General features: G+C 42.1%; 12 protein-coding genes across 12 annotated transcripts; 7 read left to right on the forward strand and 5 right to left on the reverse strand.

Moving 5' to 3' along the window:
* Nucleotides 1-228: 228 nt before the first annotated feature.
* On the forward strand, nt 229-3429 carry PAS_chr1-1_0174 (ATP-dependent Lon protease involved in degradation of misfolded proteins in mitochondria; the record flags this gene model as incomplete). The annotated part of the gene is made up of 1 exon (XM_002489775.1): nt 229-3429. The coding sequence occupies one exon, from the start codon at nt 229-231 to the stop codon at nt 3427-3429; it is 3201 nt and encodes a 1066-aa protein (XP_002489820.1).
* Nucleotides 3430-3915: 486 nt separating this feature from the next.
* PAS_chr1-1_0175 (Hypothetical protein) lies at nt 3916-4753 on the reverse strand (the record flags this gene model as incomplete). The annotated part of the gene is made up of 2 exons (XM_002489776.1): nt 3916-4562; nt 4657-4753. 2 exons carry the CDS (start codon nt 4751-4753, stop codon nt 3916-3918), a joined length of 744 nt encoding a protein of 247 aa, XP_002489821.1.
* Nucleotides 4754-5727: 974 nt separating this feature from the next.
* Nucleotides 5728-8178, forward strand: PAS_chr1-1_0176 (Putative FAD transporter; the record flags this gene model as incomplete). The annotated part of the gene is made up of 1 exon (XM_002489777.1): nt 5728-8178. One exon carries the CDS (start codon nt 5728-5730, stop codon nt 8176-8178), a length of 2451 nt encoding a protein of 816 aa, XP_002489822.1.
* A 40-nt stretch (nt 8179-8218) lies between these two features.
* On the reverse strand, nt 8219-9442 carry PAS_chr1-1_0177 (Hypothetical protein; the record flags this gene model as incomplete). Its single annotated transcript, XM_002489778.1, has 1 exon — nt 8219-9442. One exon carries the CDS (start codon nt 9440-9442, stop codon nt 8219-8221), a length of 1224 nt encoding a protein of 407 aa, XP_002489823.1.
* Nucleotides 9443-9561: 119 nt separating this feature from the next.
* On the reverse strand, nt 9562-10650 carry PAS_chr1-1_0178 (Hypothetical protein; the record flags this gene model as incomplete). Its single annotated transcript, XM_002489779.1, has 1 exon — nt 9562-10650. One exon carries the CDS (start codon nt 10648-10650, stop codon nt 9562-9564), a length of 1089 nt encoding a protein of 362 aa, XP_002489824.1.
* Nucleotides 10651-10959: 309 nt separating this feature from the next.
* On the forward strand, nt 10960-14532 carry PAS_chr1-1_0179 (uncharacterized protein; the record flags this gene model as incomplete). The annotated part of the gene is made up of 1 exon (XM_002489780.1): nt 10960-14532. One exon carries the CDS (start codon nt 10960-10962, stop codon nt 14530-14532), a length of 3573 nt encoding a protein of 1190 aa, XP_002489825.1.
* A 92-nt stretch (nt 14533-14624) lies between these two features.
* On the reverse strand, nt 14625-15274 carry PAS_chr1-1_0180 (uncharacterized protein; the record flags this gene model as incomplete). Its single annotated transcript, XM_002489781.1, has 2 exons — nt 14625-15178; nt 15256-15274. 2 exons carry the CDS (start codon nt 15272-15274, stop codon nt 14625-14627), a joined length of 573 nt encoding a protein of 190 aa, XP_002489826.1.
* A 466-nt stretch (nt 15275-15740) lies between these two features.
* PAS_chr1-1_0181 (Essential beta'-coat protein of the COPI coatomer, involved in ER-to-Golgi and Golgi-to-ER transport) lies at nt 15741-18452 on the forward strand (the record flags this gene model as incomplete). The annotated part of the gene is made up of 1 exon (XM_002489782.1): nt 15741-18452. The coding sequence occupies one exon, from the start codon at nt 15741-15743 to the stop codon at nt 18450-18452; it is 2712 nt and encodes a 903-aa protein (XP_002489827.1).
* A 52-nt stretch (nt 18453-18504) lies between these two features.
* PAS_chr1-1_0182 (Mitochondrial 2' O-ribose methyltransferase, required for methylation of U(2791) in 21S rRNA) lies at nt 18505-19461 on the reverse strand (the record flags this gene model as incomplete). Its single annotated transcript, XM_002489783.1, has 2 exons — nt 18505-18738; nt 18799-19461. 2 exons carry the CDS (start codon nt 19459-19461, stop codon nt 18505-18507), a joined length of 897 nt encoding a protein of 298 aa, XP_002489828.1.
* Nucleotides 19462-19730: 269 nt separating this feature from the next.
* On the forward strand, nt 19731-20384 carry PAS_chr1-1_0183 (60S ribosomal protein L1; the record flags this gene model as incomplete). Its single annotated transcript, XM_002489784.1, has 1 exon — nt 19731-20384. One exon carries the CDS (start codon nt 19731-19733, stop codon nt 20382-20384), a length of 654 nt encoding a protein of 217 aa, XP_002489829.1.
* Nucleotides 20385-20555: 171 nt separating this feature from the next.
* On the forward strand, nt 20556-22244 carry PAS_chr1-1_0480 (uncharacterized protein; the record flags this gene model as incomplete). The annotated part of the gene is made up of 1 exon (XM_002489785.1): nt 20556-22244. One exon carries the CDS (start codon nt 20556-20558, stop codon nt 22242-22244), a length of 1689 nt encoding a protein of 562 aa, XP_002489830.1.
* Nucleotides 22245-22571: 327 nt separating this feature from the next.
* Nucleotides 22572-24548, forward strand: PAS_chr1-1_0184 (Gamma glutamylcysteine synthetase catalyzes the first step in glutathione (GSH) biosynthesis; the record flags this gene model as incomplete). The annotated part of the gene is made up of 1 exon (XM_002489786.1): nt 22572-24548. One exon carries the CDS (start codon nt 22572-22574, stop codon nt 24546-24548), a length of 1977 nt encoding a protein of 658 aa, XP_002489831.1.
* Nucleotides 24549-24578: the final 30 nt, after the last annotated feature.

Below are 24578 nucleotides of genomic sequence, written 5' to 3' on the forward strand. Positions count from 1 at the left end.
CTTTAACGTATTATGGTTGTTATTATGTATCGTGACGAAGATCATTAGTACCGTATCTTTCACGTGACAACACCTGTACACCCTCTTCCCGCATTGGGAGATGTCAACCGATTCTCCGCATTTATCCTATCCTGGACAATCCATCCCCTAGAAAGGAATACGCTACACGGATCGGTTCGTTGCCTCCCCTATAAGAATACTGAGCCGGTTTTTGTTTTTCTGCCCAAGATGAGCATGGGAGCTACTGTTTCAAAGGAGTCCACTGTAGACCTAACACTGCCGCTGTTGCAGCTGAGTCCAAGACTGTTGTTCCTGCCTGGAGTTGTCTACAAGACGACTTTCAAGTTCCAGGAGGGGGTCAACATCTTGCTACGTTTTAGAGACCTGTTCGATGAGTCTTTTTCTGAAAGAAATGACGTTCTAGGTGATATTGCCCGCTCGCAGAAGGAACAACAGGAAAACGATTATGACCATATCCCTTTTTTGAGCAGCAATGCTAAGAAGAGCATAGGTGTCCTGAAAGACCAACTTGAACTTGGTGGGTCTGATGACAAGTCACTTCCCTGGGTTATTGCCTGTCTCCCTGGGTTCGACCAGTCAGACCAGGACTCCATTGCCACTACAATTTGTCAGATAACTGAGGTGTCCGTCGTTAACCAGGATATTGTACTATCCTTCGAAGCATTAACCAGAGGATCTTTAAAATCCAAAAAGACCATCTCCATGAATGAATCAACCATATCTGTGGAAGTGGATATACCATTTACTGAGGTTGACCAGACCATCAGTAACAAGCTCATCTTGACAAATATTGATAAGGGTCTGCAACTACTGGAGAATATCAAACAGTTTCTAGTCACCTATCAAAATGACATGATGAACCTTGAAGATACTACCATGGAAAAGAACTCCCGTCTAAAGTCTGCAATGATGATTTTGGCTCCGTTGTCTCACTTGATCTACGCCACTGTCTCATCTCAAGAATCCACTCATGCTTATACTAGACTATCCAACCAGTACAAGTCCGCTAAGAAGGAATTAGATTCAACCAAAAACAGAAAGTCTTTACTCAAGAAGATTTTGAAAACTAATGATATTCTCACTTCAGTGTTCCCCTTCAGTATGGTTCAAAAGGTGGATGTCTTGGGAGCTATTTCAAGTTCTACAGACAGGATCCAAACAACTATCGACGCGTTGGACTTTGCCAATCCACTTTTCGAAACATATTTGAACGTTGATTATGTTCTGGAGACATGGAAAGATTTTGACACTAAGAACGGCAAAATTGCTGCCAATTTGACCAGGTCTCAATTAGTATCTAACCACTTGAAGGGCCTCAGAGTACTGATTGAAGACATCCAAGGAACTTCAAGAAGGCGGGTCAGTCCTTCTCAGAGAACTCGTTTGGCGCCTTCGCCCAATACAAATTCTGCAAATCAGGCACCGAAAGCTGGAGAATCAGACGACGAAAATAAAGAATTGCGTGATTTTATCAACAACCTCTCCAAATTGAAGATCTCAGAGGATGGAAAGAGGCTCGTTACCAAAGATTTCAACAGAATGACTCAAATGCAACCAAGTTCATCGGAGTACCAACTGCTCAGAACTTATTTAGAGATTATTATGGATATCCCATGGGAAACAAAAAATATTGTAAAACAACAAATTTTTGATCTAGACAAGGCCAAAGAAACACTAGATCAGGACCATTACGGAATGGACTCCGTCAAAGATAGGATCTTAGAGTATTTAGCAGTTCTTAAACTCCACGATCACATTAAAACGTCCAACCCCAAGCAAGAAGACGAGGAAATCAAAGCCAGAGCACCCATTCTCTTACTAACAGGTCCACCTGGTGTTGGTAAAACTTCGTTAGGAAAATCTATTGCAAAGGCTCTGAACAAAAAGTTCCAGCGAGTAAGTCTTGGAGGATTGAAGGATGAGTCCGAAATTAAGGGACATCGCAGAACTTACGTTGGAGCAATGCCAGGACTATTGACCCAAGCACTGAGGAAATCTCAATCTTTTGATCCAGTGATACTTTTGGATGAAATTGACAAGGTTGTCGATGGATCCCAAGGCCCTGGTAGTCGTGTAAACGGTGATCCAGCTGCTGCTTTGCTTGAAGTGTTAGACCCAGAGCAAAATTCTAACTTCTCTGACCATTATATCGGGTTCCCACTTGACTTGTCTCGTGTTGTTTTTATCTGTACGTCCAACGATATGAGCATGATCAGTGCCCCATTAAGGGATAGAATGGAGGTTATTGAACTGAATGGCTACAATTATTTCGAAAAAGTGGAGATTGTTAAACAATTCTTATTACCAAAGCAGATCAAAAGAAACGGACTGCCTACGAATGCCGAATCACCATCGGTGGTTATTCCTGACGAAGTGATTATGTACATCGCTGTCAATTATACTCGGGAGCCAGGTATTCGTAATTTGGAACGGTTAATAGGGAGTATCTGTCGGGGTAAGGCTATTGAATACTCTAGCTTGATGAGTAGTACTCAAGCTCCAGGCGAAATTCCAAAGGGATACGTTTCCAAGGTCACGGTAGATAATCTTTCAAAGTACATTGGAATACCCCCGGAATTGTCTACAGGCAAGAATATGAGGAATGATTCAGCTATCTCTAAAAAGTACGGAATCGTGAACGGCCTCAGTTACAATAGTAGCGGACATGGAAGTACCCTAGTCTTTGAAATGACCGGTATACCTAATAGTACTAACACTAACATGATTACGACCGGCAGATTGGGTGATGTTCTTACAGAAAGTGTCAAGATCGCAAGAACAATTATAAGATCGATGTTTAGTCACAACTTACTACAATTAAAGGATGACGAAACTTCAACTTCTGGGGATCTTTTGAAGAGGTTTGACACTACTCAGGTTCACATGCATGTGCCCGCTGGTGCTATTCAAAAAGACGGACCCAGTGCTGGAATCACCATTACGCTGTGCCTTCTGTCGGTGATGCTAGAGAAACCTGTACCAAGGGATTTGGCCATGACTGGAGAGATTACTTTGAGAGGGATGGTACTGCCAATTGGAGGTGTTCATGAGAAGCTACTAGGAGCACATTTAACTGGAACCGTTAAAAGGGTGATCCTTCCAAGAAGTAATCGAAGAGATGTCATTCAAGACTTTATCTCTAACTTGGAAGCCAATAACAGAAGTTCTAGGGATAAGCTACTGGTAGATCTTATCAAAGAGGAGGAGTCATTACTGTCCAACTCAAATAAATCCGAACGAATTGGAGTGTTCGGGCTTCCTGAAAAATGGGTTCAAGAGAAGTTGGGACTTCAAGTGAGCTACGTGGAAGAATTTTGGGATGTTATCCAGATTGTCTGGAACGATCAGGTTGAAATTGACAGCACCAAATTACACGAGCTAGCTACTAAAGAGTTCGCAAGGCTATGAGTTTATTTGTAGGCGGTGCCATTATCTTTCTTGGCCTTTTATCCTGTAATAGAGCTGTCTTTACATATTTTAAAAGAAGTTTCAAATGCCAATCTATTGTCAGGCGGAACGATGAAAATACCCGCAAAGACTTTTAGTCAATTTATGCGTGGTTCAATTCTGGGAAGTTTACTTTTGAATAAAATTTTAGTAATATTATATTGAATAGAATTACAGAGAATTGAACTTTCATCGTAAGTGAGCGGCTTTGCCAGTAAGCTAAGATTGCAAAAGGAACATGGAACAATGCTTTAGCGGGGTATGACCTGGTGTCCGGAAGACAGCTTTTTGATCCTCTAGAAAATGTGGATCCAGGTCTGCACCTTCACCAATGCAACTCTCTATACCCAGAAACCACAAGTTTTGAGACGGTTGATCCCGATCGCATATGCCATTGAAGATCAAGATAAAACGGTGAAATGATGCTTAACAGCATTTGAAAATAAACTACTCTTTCTCTAAATTGCCCAGAGGAGCTCTGCAGTTTCCCATCTGAACATCTGAAGTTGCAATAATCAATTTTTTCAGTTGAACCAAAAAACTGTCGTTGTAAAGATTCTCCAGCAAAAGACTGATCTTGTCTGTATCATCATTTTTTCCTTCCAAAAGATTAAAAAACCAGTTGCTTATTTCTTGGGGCCAAACATTTCCGGCAATCGAAGACAGACGATTAAACCCCAAAGAGATTTTCTTTTCCAAGTCTTGCTCTCCTCCGGCATAGTAGTAGACTGTCCGATCCAATCTCTTTTGTACGGCTTGTATTTTCTCCGGATCACCAGCTTCTTTAATTCCTATAATCTGATGATTATCAAACAGATGCAAAATAGACTCAACGGCTAAATCAAAGCCTGTGCGTAAGGGATTATTGTACAGGATAACTGGTTTGCTTAGTTTTTCAAGCACTTTTTCTGTATAACAAACGGCTTCAGCCTGACTGGGAACAAGATAAGGCGGATAGCCCAAAAGTACCGCTTTAATTGCATTTGATCGCTCAACTCTCTCTGCAAGACGCAAAACCTCCTTTTGACGGATACCAGAGACTCCAACCAAAATTTCAAGATCAGGAGCAAAGCGGGCTTCTTGGTCCAAGCTGTCTATCAGCTGTATTTTTTCTAGACGTACTCAAGCTGTGCTGTTCTCCGGTTGAACCGCATATCATTACAGAACGTACGCCTTTTTGATATAAACGGTCAATGTGCTTAAGTGTCTCTTCTATATTCAAGCTTTCGTCTGCATGAAAAGCAGTCGGTACAGCAATGTGGAAATCTTCTTTCACCGAATTCATTATCTGCCTCTCTTTTTGTAGTTTGGTCAAGTATACAAATAAATAGTTTCTATTTATTCATGCTACAGCTCTCCACTGTTAGAATCACTGGTGAGTCAGTCACTCACTGCCTTTGCCTTTTTTCGCTAAACACTTGCCAGATAAAGCTTCTGTCTGGGGTTTCAATTGAGCCTTTAACTTGAGTTCACCTCTTCTGATTGCCTTCTCCTCTTTCCGTTTCAATACTCAAAGGAAAGTGGAAGTGTCGAAAAATCGGTTCCTGAGTTTTAACCTCTTTTTTGAACTTTCTTTAATATATAGTACTTCTCTTGCAATTGTGAAAGCTAAAAATAGATAGATAAGAAAGATTATTCATAATATTATATAAATATAATTTTCAAATCCAGCATTGGAACACACTGTCTGATACTGGGGAGCACGTTCCCCAAAAGTTTCCAACAAAACAGAAAGTTCCTCTCTTCGCTTGGAAAAACAAACTGGTTTGCTCTAAGCGCATGTCACGTCTAAGCCTCATTCCACTAGGCAAACACTGCCAGTGCTCTCATAACTCCAGCGTGACAATTTAGCCTTGGCTGGGATTTAGTAGTGTACCACCCAGTCACGGTAAGGTGATTACATCACCATAGCTCGCTGATTGGGGTGAACAGTATCGTTAACTGCGAAAAACCCTCATATTATTGCTTGGCCCTGCCAGTTTCGTAACAAACTTTCGTCCCAGCTGCGCCATTAGACCACGCTGCTAAGCCAAGGATAGCATACTACTTCTTGCCAATGTTTCTCGTAGCTTCCCCGGAGGAAATTAACCCCAAAACAACAGACGATTTGTTCCCACCAGATTACCTTTCACCTCCATCCGTCGCGCGCGCCTACTTTCTTAAGAAAATCAAAAAAAAGTAACTTCTCCCTACCACATCCTTTAGCCCCACTCGTTAAACACCCTGTTGTGTCTTCAAACCAAGGTTTAAACGTTGAATATGAGGCCAGGTTGGATATTCGTGGCGTTAGGAGCTTTGTTCTGCGCGGCAGATGCTAGGAGAGCGCTCTCTGCTACTTCGTTGGTGACCTGCCAGGACAACTCTTTGATTGATCCTTCTTATTTTAACGTGACTTTCTCTCCAGATACCGGTGCTTTGACCTACGATATTTCCATGACTTCAGAGATCAGCGATAATGTTATTGCAAACGTTAGGGTTTACGCTTATGGATTTGCTGTCATTGAAAGAGAGATCGACATGTGTACCATTGGCTGGAAACAATTCTGCCCTTTGTATCCAGGAACTTTGGAAATTGACTCTGTTGAATATATCGATAGAGACTTTGCTGACATGGTTCCAAGTATAGCCTATGTCGTCCCTGATATTGACGCAGTGGTTCGTGTCGTCTTACATAATGCAAATGGCACCCAGTTGGGTTGTTTGCAGGCCTCCTTCTCCAACGGTAGAACGGTGTCTCATATAGCCGCCCAATGGGCTACTGCTGTTATTGCTGGTATTGGTTTGCTCGCAGGTGCTTTACTTTCTGCCTTTGGAAATTCTATTTCTGCGTCCCACATTTCTGCAAACTCCATATCACTCTTCCTTTATTTCCAATCTGTAGTAGTTGTTTGCATGCAGGCCGTGGAAGAGGTTCCCCCCATCGCTGGTGCTTGGTCAGAAAACCTGGCTTGGTCTATGGGACTTATCAGAGTTGAATTCATGCAGAAGATTTTCCGTTGGTTTGTCCAAGCAACTGGTGGTACTCCTACCTTATATTTGACATCCACCACTATTTCTATTTTGGTTCAACGGTCAATCGATTTCATTGCGGACTACGTTCCTTTTGCTAACAGTTTTGTTACAACTCCAGCTGACACTTTGGAAGAACTAGTTGCTGGCAGATATCAAACTAGAGACTTTGACCTGTATGCGTTGAGATCAACTGCTCACTTAAGAATCTTGAGAGGTATTGAGCGTGTGGGTCTCAAAGCTGGAATTGAACCAACTAGTATTGTTTGCACTGGATTCACGTTTTTCTTCCTGTGTGGTTATGTTCTAGCTATAATCATTGTTCTTTTCAGAAGTTCGGTGGCCTTGGGAAAGAGAATGGGCTGGATTAAGAACTCGAAATTATTAGCTTTCAAGTTTTCTTGGAGACAAATTTTGAAAGGTGCTCTGCTAAGATACATTTATATTGGATTTACCCAGTTGACCATTCTATCTTTCTGGGAGTTTACCAGAAATGATTCTCCGGCAGTAGTAGTGCTGGCAGTGCTGTTTTTATTGCTTGCTCTTATCATCATGGGTTGGGCCAGTTATAGAACAATGTATTTTGGTTCCAAATCCATCAGAGAGCACAATAACCCCGCAGCGTTATTATATGGTAATCCACAGGTTCTAAGAAAGTATGGTTTCTTCTACAGCTTATTCAAAGCTCAAAAATACTGGTTTGGTATTGTTGTTCTTATCCATACTTTCATTCGATGTATTTTTATTGGTCTGGGTCAAGGTTCTGGTGTGGCCCAGGCGCTGGCATTTTTCATCATTGATTTGTTCTACACAGCTTTCGTGATTCACCAGATGCCATACCTTGATAAACTTACCAACATTGCTAACATCATGATTTGCGTGGTAATGACCATTAATTCTTTCTTATTCTTATTTTTTTCTCAACTTTTTAACCAGAATGTGTCAGTGGCCCCAATCATGGGTTGGGTGTTCTTTATTCTAAATGCTGCTTTCACCGTGATTTTGTTGATTTTGATCATTGTTTACACTTGTATGGCTATCTTCACAAACAACCCAGATGCCCGCTTTGCTCCCGCTAAGGACGACAGAACGTCATTCCAAAGGCACGGCGCTGATGATAAGAATGACGACTACCCTCCAGATGGAACTGCCGAGCTAGCGGCTTTGGGACAGGTTGCTCAAAACCACCAAGAAAACTGGGCTAGTGAAATGTACAAATTGAAGGACATGGTTGATTCATCTCCATCTCAATCGGAACTTACCGAGAAGGACGAATTACTGGCTGAGCCTGAAGAAAAGCCTTCTCTTGGTGCTATGTTTACTAGAAAGCTTACTCGAGGCAAGTCATTCAAGAATGCTTTCAAGAGAGGAGGTAACACAGGCGATGTGACTAAAGGTGATGATAGCACAACAGAAGTTAAGCGTGTTTCGGACACTTTATTAAACTTTGGAGATGACGGTCATAAACGGACTGATTCCACCACACCAATAGTCAACAGCCAAGCAGCGCGTGTGGGCAATGATTCATCTTTTCCTGACTTGATTCCCCAACCTGTTATGACGAGTGATTTCACTAGTGATAACGTCGGAGATCCAAGGGGATTTGTATTTCAAAACTCGCCCAGCTTGTCGGGCAACTCAATAAGAAATCCTAGTGGAGGAGATAAAGAGGATAAAGACAGTTTATATAAGTACATTTGAGTAGTTATTGTAAAATTATATTATGTTTGTTCGTGCAAATTCATGAATCCACGTCGAGTATCTGATGAATGTTGGTGAGATGTTGCTTAGCAACATCCCAAGGCCATTCAACGAGCTGAGATAGGACTTGGTTAAGTAAATCGCTCTTGCGGTTAAGGTATTGTTCATTGTCATCATCATGTGTGTTGGATGTATTCCTCTCCCACACCAAGAGAGGATTCGTATTCTTGAATCGAAAGTGTTTTGCAATATAGTTAGCAAACAGAGTGTTGGATTTTGACATCACGCTTTCATCAAGTGAGCTTAAATCGTAATCCTCATTGATGTCTAGTTCGTCAAACCAATTACTGTAGCGGCCTTTAAAGACACCAGAGGAATAAAAGCGGGGGTCCAGAAACGATGGTGTGAAAAGGTATGGTATTCTTTGGATAATATTGATTCGAAAGTCTGTGATTCTGCTGGAGAAAATATTATGGTTTACCAGCTGTTGCGAAATATCGTCAGAGATCAGAGGTGCAATCGGAACAGCAGTGTTTGAATCACAAGGAATCTGGTACGGGCTGATGAAGTCTAGGGCCGAGGCCGATTTCAGCATGTCCTTTTTAGTTTCTTTGGATAAAGGACATTCAAATAGACCTCCGATAAAACGATAAGGGGTATAGAGAGATAACTGACGTGTCACATATTTCTTCCTTCTTACCAATTTATAGCATTTCAAATCTTCAAGAGAAACTGACAGTACTTCCTTAGAAGGTAGATGTCTTATTCCGTCAACCTTGTCGTCTTGTCGGTGGGAGGCATACTGCAGAAAGCGAGATCGGGCCATTTTGGTCAAGACATAATCAAATCTCTTGAACAGTTTTTTGTAAACTCTATTCAGTGGACTGAAAGTTGGCTTTTCGTTCGCTGCTGAATCGGTAGTGTTCCGTGATTCCTTCGACTTGTTGTTGACAGTAGATTTTGATTTCTTAGTTAGACGATTGGAAAAGCATAAAGTTGTGTTCCAAGGAATATCCTCTTCTCTGCCCAATCTTACGAGGTGTTCATAGTCTAATGAGCTTTGCCGGCAACGTATGAATACACTGTAGTGAAATAAAGGTCCCCTAATACTTCTGAGAGAGTACTCTCTTTGTATTCTGTATCCCCAGTAAGGGAAGGATTTAGCATAGGGCAACTCACAGATTGGGGAAGTGGCTGGCAATATTAAACAATGAACCAAAGCTATCAGGTATAAAGCAAATGAGATGTATAACTTGAGAGGCATTGATGATACTTGTGAACCCTAATGTCGCAAAAACACTATCACTCAAATATACTATCTCCTTTCGTGGGTGGGGGTGCTGCAGGGGCGGGAGAAGGAGTCTCCTTAGCCTCAGCGGTCAGCTATACAGAAACGTTAAGCTGGGTTCGACGGTTGAAAAAAACGTATAACTGATCCAAATGAGAAAGAAGTATTTCCCGGCTCACAAACAGATTGAAATTAAATAAAAAGAGGAATGATAGTTCCAAATTTTGTAACTCCTTCATACTCTGAAGCCCTGCGACTTTGCAGTAATATGTTTGCTTAAAGTTCTTGTCTTCAATCAACTTAGAAGCAATCCGTATAATAGCAGATACTAAACGGAATATATTGAGTTCATTTATCGGCAACATTGTAATATTAGTGTGTTGACTCGGCCTGAAGTGAGACCTCTGCTTGAGTCTGACTGTTTTGAAATGAAAAGCACAATTGTATAAGTATAAACAAGCCGTAAGATAGACCGCAGTCGATGGAGATAACAGCGAGTGAATTCTTTCCAAATAGGCGGTGATAGAAAGGGACGGTATAGCTTTCAGGTTGAATATTTTCACAATGTTTGTACAAGTTTCAAAGCTTACCTCGTTCTGGAAAGTTTGTTCGACCGAATTGTCGACGTAGGTGTTATTCAAGGTGCTCAGGGAACTTTCATTTGTCGAACTACCCTCTTCTAAATCGTCAAAATTATAACCCAGCTTCGATTCTGACTTTAACGGTATGTCAAACGAATCGCTGGAAATAGTACGAATTTTGAACTGATCAGCTTGACTCGAATCAGACATCTTGTCTATATCACTGTGATCAATCATGGAAAGTTTCCGCTCCAGAAAACCGGAGACAGGCGTTGGAGACTCTTCTTGACTGTCAGAACCTGGCTTGGCATACTTTGAGCTGTCGTACAGCAATGGAGCTAAATCCATAGACCCATGCTGCTCATATTCAGCATACAATGAGAGCAACTCGGTGGCAAGTTTATTCAAGAGAGCTAAAGCCTCCGCTGGTTGAATGACATTCAGATCTTTAACGTGGGGCAACGACTGTATAATAGGGTCTAGTGCGATCTCTGAGAGAAGCAACTTGGTTGGCTCACTATTAATCTTTTTTTGGTTTGGGTCTTGGTTAAGATCTGTGTCAGACAGGCTATCCCGTCTTAACTTTGAGGATATGTCTATCATTTGAAGGGGGGTGGGGGTAGCACGAAGGTGAAAGGAGTCGGCAACTGGAGTGGGGGGAGGCACAAGATAGTTAATTGTTTTTTTCAAGGTTGTGATTTTGCGCAAGGCAGGGGAGGAGGATTCATCCGATTTCTGCTATATTAATTATAATTTCGGAAAAACTTTTTCAAGGTATCTTTTATAATTAGTAGTTCCATAATTTGGAATTTTTTTTCCATCTAGTTCCTCCTTACCTCATCATCAATTTTTCCCTTTCCTAATTTTTTTTCCCATAGTACAGTCAGTTTCTACCCTTTCTATCACTCCTTCATGGACCCACAACAGTCAAACAAGTCCCATAGGGGCGCTGCCAAGAAGGATGGTCATAAGAAGAAGCTTCATACTCAGGGCTATAATGCAAAGGCATTTGCCGTTTCCGCTCCTGGGAAGCTACAGAAGATGGCCATGAGAAGCAGTGAAATGAATGAGAAAAGGCTTCATGTTCCAATGGTGAATAGGACCCCGGATGACGATCCTCCTCCGGTGATTATTGCCGTTGTAGGACCTCCAGGAACCGGAAAGTCCACTTTAATTCGTTCCCTGGTCAAACGGTTGTCAAAGACCACGATGACTGATATAACAGGACCTGTAACCTTGGTCAGTGGAAAACGAAGAAGAGTGACATTTATCGAGATTTCCAATGATATGAACTCAATGATTGATATTGCAAAGGTGGCAGATTTGGTCTTGTTGATGGTCGATGGTAATTTTGGTTTGGAAATGGAAACTATGGAGTTTCTGAACATCGCCCAACATCATGGTATGCCCAGGGTTATAGGAATCGCCACCCATTTAGATTTATTCAAATCACAATCTACTCTTAGAACCTCCAAGAAAAAGCTGAAGCACCGTTTCTGGTCAGAAGTCTACCCGGGTGCTAAATTGTTCTACCTCAGTGGTGTGTTGAATGGTAGATATCCAGACAGGGAAACGTTGAACCTTACCAGATTTATCTCAGTTATGAAGTTTAGGCCCCTCAAGTGGCGAAATGAACATCCATATTTAATGGTTGATCGAATGATTGACCTAACACATCCAAGAGAAATCGAGAAGAATCGGAAAATCGACAGAACTGTAGCATTATACGGATACCTTCACGGTACGCCTCTTCAACCTACCAATGCTAGGGTGCATATACCTGGAGCTGGTGATTTTACAGTTGCTGCTGTGGAAAAGCTTCCAGATCCTTGTCCAACCCCATATTACGAGCAGAAACTAGACGAGATTGAGAGAGAAGCCGTTAAAGAGGCGGCTGCCAATGGTGAAACTGTTCTCCCCAGAAGAAGAGGCAGAAAAAGACTAGAGGATAAACAGAAAATCATTTATGCTCCAATGTCTGATGTTCACGGTGTCTTGATTGATAGAGATGCAGTCTATATAGACATGGGAAACCAGGAGAGCTTTAAGAAAGGTGAAGAATCTGGTTTAGGTGAACAATTGGTTACCGATCTTCAGTCTGTTGACAAGGATTTCCAAGATCAGTTGAACGGAGCTGCTGGAGTTCAACTGTTCAGCAGTTCCACCGCTTTGGAGAAAGTTGAAAATAAGGAAAATGAAGAAGAGGATGAAGACGACATCAGCGAGGACGAGGAGGAATTCGACCCCAAATCGAAATCAAATACAGGAAGATCTCAACTAAGGAAGCCTAGAGTTTACAAGTCTGCCAATAATGAAGACGAGGGCTTGGATCTGGACAACATTGATGAAGACGCATATGACCCGAAAGTTTATGATCAGGACAATGAAAATGGCACTTTTGAGTTTGAGTTTGACAAGAACTACCTGCAAGATGATGAAAAACCAGAGTTTGCATCTGATTCGGAGTTGGAAGATAACGAAGACTGGCAAGGAATGGCCTCTAAACTGACCGGTTCTGTACAGAGGAAATGGGATATCAACAAGTTGATTTACCTTAACAATATTGATCCCGCAGATGTCATTGCTAGATGGAAATCAGAAGAGGCTGAACTGGATAATGAGGATTCTTCCGAAGCAGATATCGAACAGGAGGAAGCGTTTTTCCAGAAGAAGGACGTTCAAGGTTCATCTGAAGATTTGGACACCTCTCAGTTGGAGTTTGCACCGCTTGACGAGCTGAAATCCAAATGGGTGAAACCTGACCCCCTGGACACCCTGAAAAAGAGATTTTTCAAAAGTCCAAAACAGAAAATTTCTGAAAAAAATAAGAATGGAGATATTGATGATGACGAGGATGAAGCGTATGGTGACTTTGAAGATTTGGAGGCGGAAAACACGCATAATGAAGACGAAAATGAAAGCAAAGAAGTCAATGGCTCTGTAAATGGTGATGATTTTGCTGATTTTGAGGCTGAAGAAGAAAAAGATGAAGATGACGAGGATTCCAGTCAAGAAGAGTCCGAAGTCGAAGGCACTGAAGAACTCACGTTGGAAGAGAAACGACAACTGAACGCTAAAAAGAAGGAAAAACTTCGTCAACAGTTTGAAGATGAAGAGGGAGAAAACTTTTTAGAAGAAGGGCAAGAAGACCATGATACATGGTATGAATTCCAGAAGGCTAAGATGGCTAAGCAGTTAGAGATCAACAAGTCTGAGCTTGAAGAGCTGGACGAGCAAACGAGATTACACATTGAAGGTTATAGAGCCGGTTCATACGTCAAGCTGACATTTAAGAATGTTCCTATGGAATTTGTCGAAAATTTCAATCCTATTTATCCTGTTATTGTTGGAGGCCTGTTGCAAACAGAGGAGAAATTTGGATACCTTAACGTGAGAATTAGAAGACACAGGTGGCATAAGAAGATCCTGAAAACAAACGATCCTTTGGTCTTATCTTTGGGTTGGAGGAGATTTCAAACGTTACCTATATACACCACAACTGATTCTAGAACAAGAACCAGAATGTTGAAATACACCCCAGAGCATGCCTACTGCGGTGCCACGTTTTATGGACCATTAGTTGCTCCAAATACCACATTTTGTGGGGTTCAAGTTGTGAGCAACTCTGCTACTACAGGAAGCTTCAGAATTGCCGCCACTGGTGTTGTTGAAGATCTTAATGCAGATGTAGAAATTGTTAAAAAGCTGAAATTGGTCGGATACCCTTACAAGGTTTTCAAAAACACAGCTTTTATCAAAGATATGTTCAGTTCTGCGTTGGAAGTTGCAAAATTTGAGGGTGCCTCCATTAAGACAGTTTCAGGAATCCGTGGTGAAATCAAGCGTGCCTTGTCCAAGCCTGATGGATACTTCAGAGCAGCATTTGAAGATAAGATTCAGATGTCAGACATTGTATTTTTGCGAACATGGTATCCTGTTCAAGCCAAGAAGTTTTATAACCCTGTAACATCCTTGCTGTTGAAGGATAAAACTGAATGGAAGGGAATGAGGCTGACCGGACAGGTAAGACATGAAAACAACGTTCCTGTTCCAGCGTCCAAGAACAGTGCCTACAAGAAAATTGAAAGAGAGGAATTGGAATTCATGCCTGTTAAAATTCCAAAAGCTCTTCAAGCTGAATTGCCATTTGCTGATCAGATTCCAGTTCCAAGACCCAAGAAGCAAGATGACTTGGTCAACGTGACCAGGAAGCGAGCTGTTATTCTAGATGATGAAGAAAAGAAGGCAGTAGCGTTGCTAGAAAAGATATCAACTTTGAAAAAGGCCAAGGAAGCCAAGAACGCAGAAAAGAAAAGGACAAAATACGAAGAAAAGCTGAAGAAGCTGGCCAAGGAGGAAGAAATCAAATCTGACAAAGATAAACAGCGTAAGAAGGATTTCTTCTCTAAAGAAGGTAAGAAGAGAAGCTTAGGAGGTGAATCCCAATCAGGAGCACGGAACGGTGGAAAAAAGCGCAGAAATTAAACGGATAAATAAAACCCATATAGACCACTATGTCTGAATCACAAATAAGATGGAGTCATACTAAGTGAGAAAATGATACAATTACCCACCTATTAAATGTACTGAGAGAGCCATCTGATACCCTCACCGTAACCCTGTCTTAAGTAGATAGAGCAGGTAAATACCTCCAAAGGTCTTTGACCTTCAACCAATTGAACCTTGTCCTTACCAGTAGTGGTCATCAAACCCAATGCATGTCTGAGTTCATTCTCAGAGACGGCAGTAGATTTATCAATCTTGTTACCCAAGACCAAAACAGGAACCTTGGAAAGTTCTTCAATCTTCAAGAGCGCGTCCAACTCGACTCTGGACTCCTCAAATCTCTCAGGGTCTGCGATATCAACAAGATAGACAATTCCGTCCACCTCTGGGAAGTAGTCTTTCCAGACTCTTCTGGCTTGTTCGTGACCACCTAAATCGAAAGTGGTGAATCTGACGTTTCCGATAGAGAGCTCTTCGGAAGTTGGATGCCATGTAGGCTGCAAAGTAGCCAACCTATCGTTCTTCAACATGTGCAACAACGTTGTCTTACCAGCATTGTCCAAACCTAGAAACAGCAATTTGGCGTGCTTATTCCATAACCCTAAAGATGCCAACACATCCTGGACTTTAACAGTTAGTTGAACTAGATCTTCTATGGCAAACGACAAAAGGGGAGGAGTACATCCAAAATAAGATACTTACACCAGTTTAGTACCCACATTATTGATGGTTTGTTTATGATTAGTCTTGATATGAATCGGAGTAAGATCGTAGTTACAAATCAGAAGTACAATGAGGAGGTTGAAACAATTGGTAAGTACACTCCCACTAGGGGTAGTGTTTGAATAGGTCAATTTTACGTGACGAAACTATACTATCGAGATGAAAGCAATGAAAGACTAAAGGCAAAAGATCGTAATCTTATTGGTCATAACAAGTTAAATGACCTCCAGCTGAATTACCTTCATTTCCAAGTTAGTTGAAAAATAAGCCCTCCCTTCCCTAGCACCATCACCCAGCCTGGATCTCCGCGAAGCTCCTCCCGTTCATATAAAGAATACTCATAGTGTACCGCCCAATTAGCACAGCTTGACCCCCATCGCGTGGTCAACACTTCCTTCCATTTTGGCTCACCAGATCGATATCTACACCGTGTCAGTATCTTCAACACCGTCAAAACTGGCCTAATGAGATTAGATATCAAAAAGACTTTTTCTGCACGGTCAGATCGTGTGAAAGGAATTGACTTTCATCCATCTGAGCCCTGGGTGCTAACGACTCTGTACAGTGGAAAGGCTGAAATATGGTCCTACGAAACAAGTACTTTGGTCAAAACCTTTGACATCACCAATGTTCCCGTGAGAGCAGGTAGATTCATTGCTCGTAAGAATTGGGTTGTATTGGGGTCTGATGACTTTCAGATCCGAGTCTACAACTACAACACTGGAGAAAAAGTGGCACAGTTTGAAGCCCATCCAGACTACATTCGTGCTATTGCTGTTCATCCTACACTATCCTATGTTTTGACCTGTTCAGATGACAGTAAAATAAAGTTATGGAATTGGGATCACAACTGGAAGTTAGAACAAGTGTTTGAAGGTCACCAGCATTATGTCATGTCTGTTGCATTCAACCCAAAAGACCCCAACACTTTTGCTTCAGCTTCTTTGGACAGATCGGTGAAGATTTGGTCATTGGGATTGAGTGTGCCAAATTTCACTCTGTTGGCTCATGAGACCAAGGGTGTCAACTATGTCGAATATTATGCCCAAAGTGATAAACCATATATAATCACGTCCTCGGATGACAAGACTATCAAAGTTTGGGATTATCAAACTAAATCATGCGTTGCTGTGTTAGAGGGACATATATCTAATGTTTCATTTGCAGTATTCCACCCTGAGCTCCCTTTAATTGTCTCTGGTTCCGAGGATGCGACCATCAAGGTTTGGAATGCCAACACTTATAAACTTGAAAAATCCCTCAATTACGGACTTGAAAGAGCCTGGTCGGTATCATTCAGAAAAGGATCCAACTTAGTGGCTGTTGGTTTTGACGCTGGTCATGTGGTTTTGCAATTGGCAGATGACAAGCCTTCTGTATCTATGGACTCCTTGGGAAAATTGATTTATGCCAAGAACACCGACATTTTCACTTCTGTTATCAAACAATCCGACTCTGCCAACACTCCAGATGGAGAGGTGCTGCCACTATCACATAAAGAGTTGGGATCTGTGGAAATTTTCCCGACTTCTCTAACGCATTCGCCTAACGGAAGATTTGTCACAGTTACCGGTGATGGTGAATACATCATATACACAGCTTTGGCTTGGAGAAACAAATCATATGGATCGGCACTAGACTTTGTGTGGGCTCATGATTCCAACTTGTATGCTATCAGAGAGTCAGTTGATTCGGTTAAAATTTTCAAGAATTTCCAAGAACGAACCAATAACCCTATTGAATTGGTTTACTCAGCCGATAAAATTTTTGGAGGTGCATTGCTTGCTGTCAAATCTGAAGGCTTTGTCTCCTTCTTTGACTGGGAATCTGGGAAATTAGTCCGAAGAGTCGACGTTGAGGCTACCGATGTTGTTTGGTCTGAATCTGGTGAGCTCGTCTTGATTATATCATCTGAGTCAGCCTATGCTTTAAGATTCGATCGTGATATATTTTCTGAAGCACTCGCAAGCAACAATCTGGACCCAGAAGAGGGCTGTGAAGAGTCGTTTGAAGTTCTTTATGACGTTAACGAGTCCATAGCAAGTGGTAAATGGGCCGGTGATGTCTTCATCTATACTAGTGCCACCAACAGACTAAACTACCTGGTGGGAGGAGCAATCAGCAACATTGCTCATTTTGATAAGAACGTTTTCCTGCTGGGGTACCTTCCAAGAGACAACAAGATCTACGTTGTTGACAAGAATGCAAACGTTGTATCTTACCACCTATCATTGAACGTGCTTGAATATGAGACTGTTGTGTTGAGAGGAGATTTGGAACATGCAAATGAGATTTTAAAGACTATTCCGGAATCAGAATTACCCCAAGTGGTTAAATTCCTTGATAAGCAAGGATATAAGGAACTGGCCCTGAAAATTACTGACAACAAAGATCAGAAGTTCGATTTTGCTGTTCAACTAAAAGACCTAGATACTGCCTATGAAATTGCCTTGCAAGCTGATTCTGAACAAAAATGGAAGGTGCTAGGTGACGCCTCCCTTGCAGCATGGAATTTAAAAGTTGCCGTTGAAGCATTCGAAAAGTCAAGTGATCACGAATCTCTATTGTTGCTGTACACATCATTGAACGATACTGAAGGACTGAAAAAGCTAGCAGACCTATCCAAGAGTGTAGGAAAGTATAATGTTTCTTTTTCGGCCTACTGGGCTGCCAATGACGTCAAAGGGGCTACGCAACTATTGAAGGAGTCCAACAGACTTCCAGAAGCATCATTATTTGCGCTCACATACACCGGTGACAAGACAACAATTAATGACTGTGTGGAGCTATGGAAGAAGTCGCTAGTTGCAGAGGGAAAACAGAGCATTGCTGAGCGTATCTGTACTCCAGCTGTGGATGCTGACAAGTTCCCATTAGTCGGAGATAACCAGGAAGAGAAGGAGGAGGACTTGATAGACGTGTCTGATAATGTAGATGTTTCTTCAGGGGCCCCAGTCACAGCTCCAGTTGCTGTAGAAGTTCCTGATCATGTTGAGGAGGAGCTAGTACAACCAACTTTGACGCCAGCACAGGTACCACCAGCATTTGTACCAGCATCTACCCCAGAGGTAGCACCAGAATTTCAAGCTGAGGCCATTAAACCTGACGAACTGACAGATGAAGAAGACGATGCTTACGGAGAAAACATCGATGATGAACTCGATAACTTGGTGTAAACAGAATCTGATTCTCACCTCTATACATGTATTTTACAAATTATCTCTCTTACTATGAAAACACTTGAATTTTATCAAGGTTGGGTAATTTTTGAAAGCAAATGAAATAATTTTCTTTGCTCTCCTTTCTAGATGCAGGTGGTTTATATCTCTGGACCACTTTGAAGCATTTTTTCAACCGGGCTTCTAAGAGTTTATCTTCCTTTCCTTGAAAGAACTTGCACAAAAATGTGCCATTAACTTTAAGAATGTCGATGGCCAAAATTAAAGCGGCATCGCATAAGTCCTAGAACACCACTTGTTAGTAAAACCGGTAAAATTCCCCATTTTCTCATATTCAACTTACAATGCTCAAAAGATGATCTTTGAAGGCCATCCCAGTGGTGTTAGCCATCCTATGGAAGGGTTTGTTAGTAATTGCTGATCCAAAACCTGAAGACTGAAAAAAAGGCTCGCACATGTCACTCATTACCACATCCACAGGGAATTGCTGCTTCTGCTTGTTACTTATCTCGAGGTTATCGTCTACTTCAGCCTGAAAGTAGGAAGGTCCATCCGCTATTGGTTCAATTTCTTGAAGCTTTCTAAGGTCTTTGTCCATGTTCAACTGGTAAAAATGAGTCTTTATCATCTCATGCGTGGTCTTACTCAAGATGTTGGCCTGCATTGAAGACACCCCTTTTGGAGGCTCACAGGCTAGGATATCTATCCCAAGAATATTGCCTCTGGAAGTCACTTTATCGGCTGCAACTTGGGACCATGCACCAGGAGCAAACCCCAAATCCACGACATTTTGCCCTGGACGGAAGATATTGAACTTCTCATGGATTTGGAGCAGCTTAAACGCTGCCCTTGATTTCAATGCCTTTGCGTGAGCTTCCTTTGTGAAGGGGTCAGATGATTGACGTTCCAGCCATTTCCTAGAGGATGAACTCTTTCCTTTTACTTTCAGGGAAACAAACCTAGCAAACTGCCTCCGTAGCAGCGACACAGAAGGATGCTGTATCATGTGATGAACGTAGCTAAGCACAACCTGTGTGACAATTCCGTGTCGTTTATCTTATCTTGCTAGTCTAGATATAAAGTATCACGTGACAAATATTATTTTTGCCCCAACACCGGCTTGAAACTTAGGGCTCGCGCCCTCGTCGCGAGAATTCTTACCTTTCGTTAAATTTTTTTTCAGTGTTCCAACTTTTCCCTTCTCTATCCATCGTCGAATCAAACCTTTACGGGATTACCTACAACCTTTTTGCTAGGGAGACGAATTAATAGAAAATGTCCAAGATTTCTACCACCCAAGTCCGTGAGCATGTCAAGGAGCTTTTGACCTTCTCCAACGAGACCAAGAAGAGAAACTTCTTGGAGACCGTCGAGCTGCAAGTTGGTCTTAAGAACTACGACCCACAGAGAGACAAGCGTTTCTCTGGTTCTTTGAGATTGCCTCAAGTCCCAAGACCAAACATGAACCTTTGTATTTTCGGTGACGCTTTTGACGTCGACAGAGCCAAGTCTTTGGGAATTGACGCCATGTCCGTTGACGACTTGAAGAAATTGAACAAGAACAAGAAGTTGATCAAGAAGTTGGCTAAGAAGTACAACTCTTTCATTGCTTCTGACGTCTTGATCAAGCAAGTCCCAAGACTTTTGGGTCCACAATTGTCGAAGGCTGGTAAGTTCCCAACTCCAGTCTCCCACAACGACGACTTGTACTCTAAGGTAACCGATGTCAAGTCCACCATCAAGTTCCAATTGAAGAAGGTTCTGTGTTTGGCTGTTGCCGTTGGTAACGTCGAGATGGAGGAGGACGTTTTGGTCAACCAGATCATGATGGCCGTCAACTTCTTGGTTTCTTTGTTGAAGAAGAACTGGCAAAACGTTGGATCTCTGGTCATCAAGTCCAGTATGGGTCCATCTTACAGATTGTACTAGTTTATCGAATTGTGTATTTAATAAAATAGAAAAACCTGTACGTTAGTGTAGTGGGGACATTTGAAGGAACTAGGAAGAGGTCTGAAAAGCGCGCAAGTACGATTTGTCCTTCTGGGAGGAGGAGCGTTTCTTTCTGCCTCTTCCTATCTACGTTGCTCAGGGTACCTTTTAATGAGTGGGAAACGAAGTGCTGCCAGTGAACGAGCAGCTGCCCATTGGTCAAAAAAGTCCAAGGTTAACGTTGAAGGCGAGGTGAAATGGGTAGAAATTGGCCGCTCCGATGGAAAGCCAGAATCAATACCAATACTTCCCAAAAAATCTGAGGCCCAAGGTTCTAAGGAACAGCAGGTCGATGCCCAAGAGGAGCCACAGAAACATAGTAAGACACAAAAGCAAGAGAAAGAACAAGTTATCGATCTTACAGATGACCAAGATGCGGAAGATCGCCCTGCTATTGACACCACTACCGTCCAGAGTCCGATACGATTATTTAACTCTCCCGCTCATAAACCCCAGGACAACATAGACTGTATCTCATTAAAAGATTTGGTGTCGTCTCCGCAATTAAGCAAGACATACCAGTTCAATTTCTGCATCAATGTTGACTTCTTCCTCAAATACATTACTTCGGATCCTTTGAGCACAGAAATATACTTTATTAATAGCGCTGAATATTTGGTTGAGATGACCCAGCAGAACAGAATGAGATTTAAACTACGGCATGTGGATATCCAACTGGAACGGTTTGCCACGCATCATACCAAGATGATGGTCAACTTCTTTCGTGATGGCACTGCCCAGATTGTTGTAATGAGTGCTAATATGACAGAGATGGATTTTGTGGGAAACACTCAAGGGCTTTGGATGTCTCCAATGCTTTCTAAAGGCAATGGAAGGGAATCATCCTTTAAGAATGATTTTCTTGCTTATCTAAAGGCATACAATAAACACGATCTGGATCTTCTAGCCGAAGAGTTGAAGTTATATGATTTTGGAAACGTTAAAGCAGAGTTCCTTTCCTCTGTCCCAGGGACTTTTACAATTCCAGAAGAGGATGATCGGTTGAAGAGAAGTGTGCAATACGGCTACGGAAAGTTGTTTCAATTATTGAAATTAAATAATTTATTTCCCAAAGCGACAGAGTCTACCGATATCTTGGCCCAGGTTGCCACAATAGCCTCACCCTTTGATTTCAGGTCATCAAATATTTTCACTCATTTGCTAGCACCGTTAATAAATGGAACCAAATTCCCGATAGCCGGAGGCTTGGAGCCCTTACAGAAAGCTATAAACGATGATGTTCATCCATTCAACCCGTTCTTGGTGTTTCCAACTAAGAACGAAGTGTTTGGTTCCGTACTGAAAGAATACACTAGTGGTATTTTTTACAACATCGATGACTCAAGTCATAAAGTACCATTTCTAACGAACCAGCACAATATAATCAGAAAATTCATGTACAGATGGACCAATTCTGATCCAAATCTGAATCAAAAAGCTGGTAGGAGCAATTTGGCACCCCACGTTAAAACATACTGTGCGTCCAACGACGGGTTTCAGACCTTCATGTGGTACTTATTAACGAGTGCCAATCTCTCCAAACAAGCATGGGGATACCCATTGAAGGGGAGCAATGGGCTAAAATACAAGATCAGTTCCTACGAGGCTGGCATATTTATCCATCCGAAACTATATGGCGAAGACTACCAACTAAAACCTATTTTATCGAGAGACAGCTTCCCCAACAGAGATAAAGACAATGTTGTACCCATTAGGGTTCCATATGCGTTCCCATTAGAAAAATATCACGACTCTGATGAACCATGGCAGGCCAATATCCATCAGGCTGTTGTCGAATGATTATTGTTATTCTCATTGCTGCTTATATAAGCCTCATTTTTAATAAAACCGATCTATATAGTATTGATTGCACCATAGCTCGGGGTCGATTATAAATTGTTCCCAGTTCCACTGGGTGTGTTAGTCTCTGGTTAATTTTCTGCCCGTCAACTTTTTAGACCTGCATCACCGAATAGGCCCTAGTGTTGGTGTTAGTTCTTCATTGGCAATCAGCGTGGCGGCATATTGGTGCAACTAAAGATCTAGATCTCCAACTTTCAATCTGACACCGGAAAAACTCCTCTCAGAATCAGAGCCCAGCAAAGCAGAAGAAAAGCAGTAGACTATATGGGATTATTATCGTTGGGCACACCTTACTCGTGGTTCGAAAGCAGGAGCTACTGTGATCACGTTAAGAAGAACGCGTTAGAGCAACTGTATCATTGTTTCGAAGCAGCAAAGAACCGGAGTGACGACAAATATTTTTGGGGAGATGAAGTCGAGTATATGGTAGTACATATGGATTCGAAGGCCAAAAAGGCGCAATTATCCATCGATGAAGATCACGTTTTTGCTGACTTAGCCGACGAGAAGATCTGCGATGAGCGTGATGTTTCTTACCATCCAGAGTATGGTAGGTTCATGATAGAGGCGACTCCTTACAGACCTTACGATGGTGACAGTCTGTCTCATTATTTGTATGTCCAAGAAAACATGGACACTAGGAGGCAATTGGCTCAGAAGTACTTGAAAGACCCTGATGCAGTTTTGATTTCACTGACAACTTTCCCAAGGATGGGGACAGATGATTTCACCTTTCCAGCTGCCATCGTCGGCGGACCTTCCGCAAAGTCGTTATTTGTACCTGAGGAAATCACCAATAGACATGTTAGGTTTCCCACGTTAACAGCAAATATTCGTCGCCGAAGAGGTTGTAAAGTGGCTATCAATATTCCTTTGTATAAGGACAAGTATACCAGAAAGGATGACGAGTTGGATCCTACCATCCCGTTCAACAGATCCAAGTTTCCATACAGTGACGCAGAAGCTGGTCAAGGTGCCGCATTACCTGGTCATATTTATATGGATGCTATGGGTTTTGGTATGGGTTCTTCTTGCCTACAAATCACCATGCAAGCGCAGGACTTGAAGACTGCCAGATACTTGTACGATTCGTTGATGAATATTGCTCCCTTGGCACTCTCAGCCAGTGCTTCCGCACCTATATTTAGAGGATTCTTGGCTGATCAGGATGTCAGGTGGAATGTTATATCTGGTGCCGTGGATGATAGAACTCCGTATGAAAGAGGAGTCGATCCATTACCAGGCCATGGTGCCAAGGGCAACATTAAGGAAGGTAAGCCAGTTATTAGAATTCCAAAGTCTCGATATGACTCCGTTGACCAGTACCTTAGTGACCCTTCAGATTCATTCAATGAGGAGAGTTACAACGACTTGGATTCTCCCATAAACGAAGAAGCCTACAAAACCTTGCTATCGTATGGGTTCGACAGTACCTTGGCTCATCATTTTGCCCACCTGTTTATCAGGGATCCTATTGTGATCTTCAATGAACGAGTCCACCAGGACAACACGAAGGAGAACGATCATTTTGAGAACATCCAGAGCACTAATTGGCAAACCTTGAGATTCAAGCCCCCTACTCAGTTTGCAACGCCTGATCAAAAGGATCAACCAGGTTGGAGAGTAGAGTTAAGACCAATGGAGATTAGCATCACCAGTTTTGAAAACGCAGCCTACTCTGTCTTTTTCACTTTGTTGTCCAAGGCTATCCTACTATTCAGACCCAATTTTTACTTACCTGTCTCCCTGATAGAGGAGAATATGGTTACTGCCCATCGTGTAGACTCTATTATAAAGGACAAATTCCACTTCAGAGTCAACACAGAGTCAGTCAAAAGCGACGCCATAATCAAGGAGCTGACCATCAAAGAAGTTTTCCATGGTTCATCCGACTTTGAAGGTTTAATTTCCCTCGTTAATAAGGCCATTGATTCTCAGTCGAAGCTGTGGTCGAAAGAGTTTTCCTCATCTCAGGAATTTGATCATGCTTTAGGAAAGTTGAAGGTGTATATCAAGTTCATTGGACTCCGTACCAGTGGCGAAATACCCTCTACCGCAAGATTTATCCGTGACTTTGTAATTAAGCATCCAGAATACAAGCAAGATAGTGTTGTTTCAGACTCAGTTAGTTACGACCTCTTAGAGAAACTGGTGAAACTGACCAAGTATGAAAGGGATACTGTCGCTGAGTTCTTTGGTCCCGAATTAACGCACGATCTTGAAGCGTTCCAATTTATCTAGACGTTCGTTATATATATAAATATTCTCCTG

The sequence above is a fragment of the Komagataella phaffii genome, chromosome 1 (assembly GCF_000027005.1).
Source record: "Komagataella phaffii GS115 chromosome 1, complete sequence".
Lineage (NCBI taxonomy): Eukaryota > Fungi > Ascomycota > Pichiomycetes > Pichiales > Pichiaceae > Komagataella > Komagataella phaffii.